The following is a 4,193-nucleotide window of genomic DNA, read 5'->3' on the forward strand; positions in this document are numbered from 1 at the left end:
TGAACAACAATATTTAGGTGATATTAAGGACCACAGCATACGGCTCTGAGTTGCTGGTGTATGCCGGGAAGCAAATTATGCGGCAAATCCAAACAAAGACAAATAAAGAGACTTTTCATTTAGATCATCACAACTTGGCATTTGTGACCATGAGAGCAATGTAACCATGCAGCAGAAATAGAAAGAAGAAAAGAAAACAAATACCTACCACCAACTTACACTGCCGGCTTTTTATACATGCATTATTATACTCCTGGCATCTGAATCATAATTCAAGAGCACGATAACAGCCGCATATTTATAGGATTGACTGTACAAATATGCAAAGCATTCAACTTATCAATGATTCAACAGCATTTGGTAATATTATAATGCATGGATAGGCACTAATGATATCAAAACAAACTATTACATGTACATCCTATACATTCCACCAACAATTATAATACGGTCCGTTGTTCAAATTACAACTTCTAGTATTTAAGTTATGTATACATAATCCTCGCACAACACTTTAATATAGCAAGCTGACTCATTTATCATAACTGTAATGATGGCTTTGCCTATATTTGCTCTCCTCAGGAGTTGATACATGCTTAGTCTTTGATTTTTGGATCTGAAAAAAAGATAAGATAACGGGCTTCATAACACATTAAATAAGTAAATAACAAAATCTACTTTATGCAATTGGTGGGTCACAACACAATCCAGTTCGAACTCATATTATAGTTAGGTTGAGAGTAAGATGACAGGCACACATATACATATATACATACATACACACATATATATATATATATAATTAAATATTTTTTTTATAATATTATTTTAAATTTTATAACCAAACATGTAACAAATATAATTTTACATGTTTGATCTTATTATGATAATTCAAACCATACAGCTAATCAAAGAAATACCATGATAAGTCAAATTTCATATAATTATGAAATTTTATATATAATTTATTTTGAAATTATAGTAATGATTTGTATGATTAATTTAATCTCAATATTATAAAATATAAAATATTACTTACCTTGCAGATGTTACAACCAGGTAGTATAATCATCTCACGGGAATCCTCCGAACCCTAATAATTCAAAACCGCAAATATATCGAATCAATGCTAACATTTTAAAATAATTATAAAAAATAATTTCTGAACTATTATTATTATTATGGGGTAACGGGCCACTAATTCTAGTCTATTTCTCTCTTCAAGGTGACCGTAGAAGCCTCTCTCGGCCAGACCGGAGGGTAACAGATTCATAGAGAGGGAAAATCAAAGAGCGAGGGAGAGGGGTGGAAAAAGGCGCGGCAGCCCTTCACCAGAGGCACACACGGACAATGGAAGAGGACGCGAAGATAGGTGGGAGAGAAGGGAGAGGGAGATGAGAGAAATAAGACGGTGGAGGAGGAGGGGAGCGAGAGAGCAGAGGGCGGAGGGCGGAGGAGGGAGGGGAATCGGTGCACGTGAGTGGAGGGGGAGCGTGAGAGGCGATGGTGGTGGGTCGTCTAGGCGTGCGGGTGGCAGGTGGAAGAGAGGAGAGGAATTGGCCAAGAAGCGGCGAGACAGGGAGCTCGTGAGATGAGACGGGAGATGGGGTGCTGTTCGCATGGGAAACAGGAGAAACGAGGATGCGGTCTCTGATTTCACGGGCCGTGATCCGAGGTGGGCCTGGGCCATGGCTCAGATATTACATACAGTAATTCTTTGCGCACCGGTGGTGTAGAAAATCCAACCAGAGTACACCGTCTCATCTGATTGATCTATATAGTTATTATTTTTTAATATATATTTAATATTTTATAAATTATTTTTTATATGACAAAAATATCTTGATCTCGAATGTCATATTTTGACTTCGAATGTCATAATTTTTTTCCAAAGAACAAAGATATTTTCATCATTCAAAATTTTCTATAACAAAAATATTTTTTTTTTGTAAAAACTTATGGCATCGAGGTCATATTTTACCTCGAATGTCATAATATCATCTCGGATGTCATATAGAAAGAGTATTTTTGTCTAACCACTTTTCAATATGCATTTAACATCCGCTGGTCAGTTTTTTCATTTAAAAATTTTAAATAACAAAAAATTACTGTACTGTCAAAAAATTATGATATCTGGTGTGAATATTATGATACCTTACAGATCGAATGCCATAATTTCTTACAAAAAATAGAGATATTTTCGTGATATAAAATTTTTAAATGAAAAAATCGATCTGTAAGCATTAAATATGGTTGGAAAGCGAAGACTACGTGAGTCAATCGAACGAGACGGTGTACTCTATATCAGATTTTCTGCATCATCTGCAGTGCAGAAAGAATTTCTTTACCTATATGATATTACTTGTGAGAAATTTTTTGTATGGTATAGATGATGCTGTGCATCATCTATGATGATTGGTTCACACATAGAATCCGAGTGTGACGCATGAAAAAAAAAAATTTTTCACTGACTCTTCGTGAAACTCAATCATCACGGATGGTATGTACTGTTCTGCATCATCCCCGGTGCACAAAGAATTTTGCTAGTACTCACATATCCCATGCAAACAAGAGTAAGTAGCCCACCTATTGGGACGCGGGGGCGGGGGCGGGGGCGGGGGCGGGGGTGGGGGTGGGGGTGTGATGGAATTGAAAACATCAGCCACTGCATCCGGATCGGATTGGCTGATCAGCTTCTGCTTAACCTCCCGTATATAGTCAGCGGCCTGGCGGTCAATGCTGTCGCCATCGTCGGGCTCCGCTACGTAGTCTTGGAAATGGCTCACACGCTCCACCCGCAGCATGGGCGTGGTCGGCTCCCGCGGCAGCGACGGAGAAGCCTCGATGGGCGCATCTCTGGCGATGCGGCCGGAAGGTGAGCCGAGAGTCATCTTGGCGATGACGAAGGAGGAGTCCTTGACGAGTTTGACGGCCATGAGGGCGAACTTATCGCAAATGGACTGGTTCTTGCGCTTGGCGCCTTTGCCCATGGGGCATTTTAAGGTCTCTCGAGTGGGATGGACGTCCGGGGGGATTGGGGTGTGGTTTGACATACATGATCATGAGGGAGGATATATATAGAGTGATGGCCCTATTGATCAAGGCAGGGAATTGTTCCTTGATGCTGATGCAGCTGTCCCGCGCCAAGGCTTAAAGTGTAAGGGTCGCGTGATGCCACAGCCAGGTAATTAATTTCTGCGGCCTCCTTCAAATTATAAACTTTAACGCGGAATTGAAAAGAAGAGTCCATCTGATTGGAAAAATTATAGACATGACAGTCTACCGCGTGCGTCTTGGATCATCCAATTAAAAATCATTACATTATCTAAAAAAAACTCCTTCGATTCAAAACAGCAGAAATTATCAGCTTGTTAAACATGATTTATATTGAACCCTTTTTCATTCAAAATTCTTGACTAAGTTTGAATAACAGTGAGTCTTTTTCCAACAATGAATGAATGGTTTGGTAATTTTTTATTGAATAGTCCTGAGATATATGTGGTGGTAGAATGATTTTAATTTATAATTTTTCCGTCTTACGTAGCTCTTTGTTGCGTCATCTAAAGCAAATCGCCTTTGCACACTCTTGATAGGGATGTCTTAACCTTGGAGAGCAATTAAAGAATAATCTAAAGCAATCCAACCAAAGACGGTCTTGAAAAGATCCTTCTTAGTGCGGGTTTTGACGCGATGTGCGCGCATACAGGTGGCAGCAACACACACTTTCCTTCTTTCTTGATTCCAAAGTTTCCATCCGTCAATAACATTTCACTTGTACGGGTTTGTTGGTGCCCTAATTAGGTTGCTGATGAAGTCTTGGTGATTATGTTAAAGCCTATAGATGATTGTACGCTAAGGATCATGATTTAACTTCATGATGATCGAGCTTCAGGACAACTAAGCGATTCATAGACCACACTACTTCAATCTGTTATGAAGCAGATTTTATAGGTTGCGGAAGAGAATGAGAAGTTTAAAGGCTGGCAGAACTTCCAATTAAAAAAGAAAGGTGATCGTCACAAAGAAGCATGACCTCTTCTACTGGAATTCAATGGGACACAAATATTGTTGTATATCAAAGACCAGAAAGAGTGCAGGTCTCGAGATTGCACATAATTGTAGGGTATAAATGTGTAGCATATACAGGATGGTGAGATTTTAATGGCCAAAATTAATCTAATATTATCTTTATC

The 4,193-nt window shown here is 39.0% G+C and overlaps 1 protein-coding gene across 1 annotated transcript; it reads right to left on the minus strand.

Annotated features, from left to right (window-relative positions):
- Positions 1-373: 373 nt before the first annotated feature.
- LOC105036970 (uncharacterized) lies at positions 374-3,024 on the minus strand. Its single transcript, XM_073245148.1, has 3 exons — positions 2,555-3,024; positions 1,411-1,681; positions 374-616 (listed from the first exon to the last, which is right to left on the minus strand). Exons 1-3 carry the CDS (start codon positions 2,988-2,990, stop codon positions 481-483), a joined length of 843 nt encoding a protein of 280 aa, XP_073101249.1. The 5' UTR covers positions 2,991-3,024; the 3' UTR covers positions 374-480.
- Positions 3,025-4,193: the final 1,169 nt, after the last annotated feature.

The sequence above is a fragment of the Elaeis guineensis genome, chromosome 10 (assembly GCF_000442705.2).
Source record: "Elaeis guineensis isolate ETL-2024a chromosome 10, EG11, whole genome shotgun sequence".
NCBI lineage: Eukaryota > Viridiplantae > Streptophyta > Magnoliopsida > Arecales > Arecaceae > Elaeis > Elaeis guineensis.

What these genes read in the sequence shown, in the direction of transcription:
- LOC105036970 (XM_073245148.1), bottom strand. Translation starts at nt 2,990, where the DNA reads ATGGGCAAAGGCGCCAAGCGCAAGAACCAGTCCATTTGCGATAAGTTC. An exon ending in CTCTTGTTTGCATGGGATAT is followed by an intron (nt 1,682 to 2,554) that starts GTGAGTACTAGC and finishes GCCATGGCCCAG; the next exon opens with GCCCACCTCGGATCACGGCC. An exon ending in CGCTCCCCTCCTCCTCCACC is followed by an intron (nt 617 to 1,410) that starts GTCTTATTTCTC and finishes TCTTTTTTTCAG; the next exon opens with ATCCAAAAATCAAAGACTAA.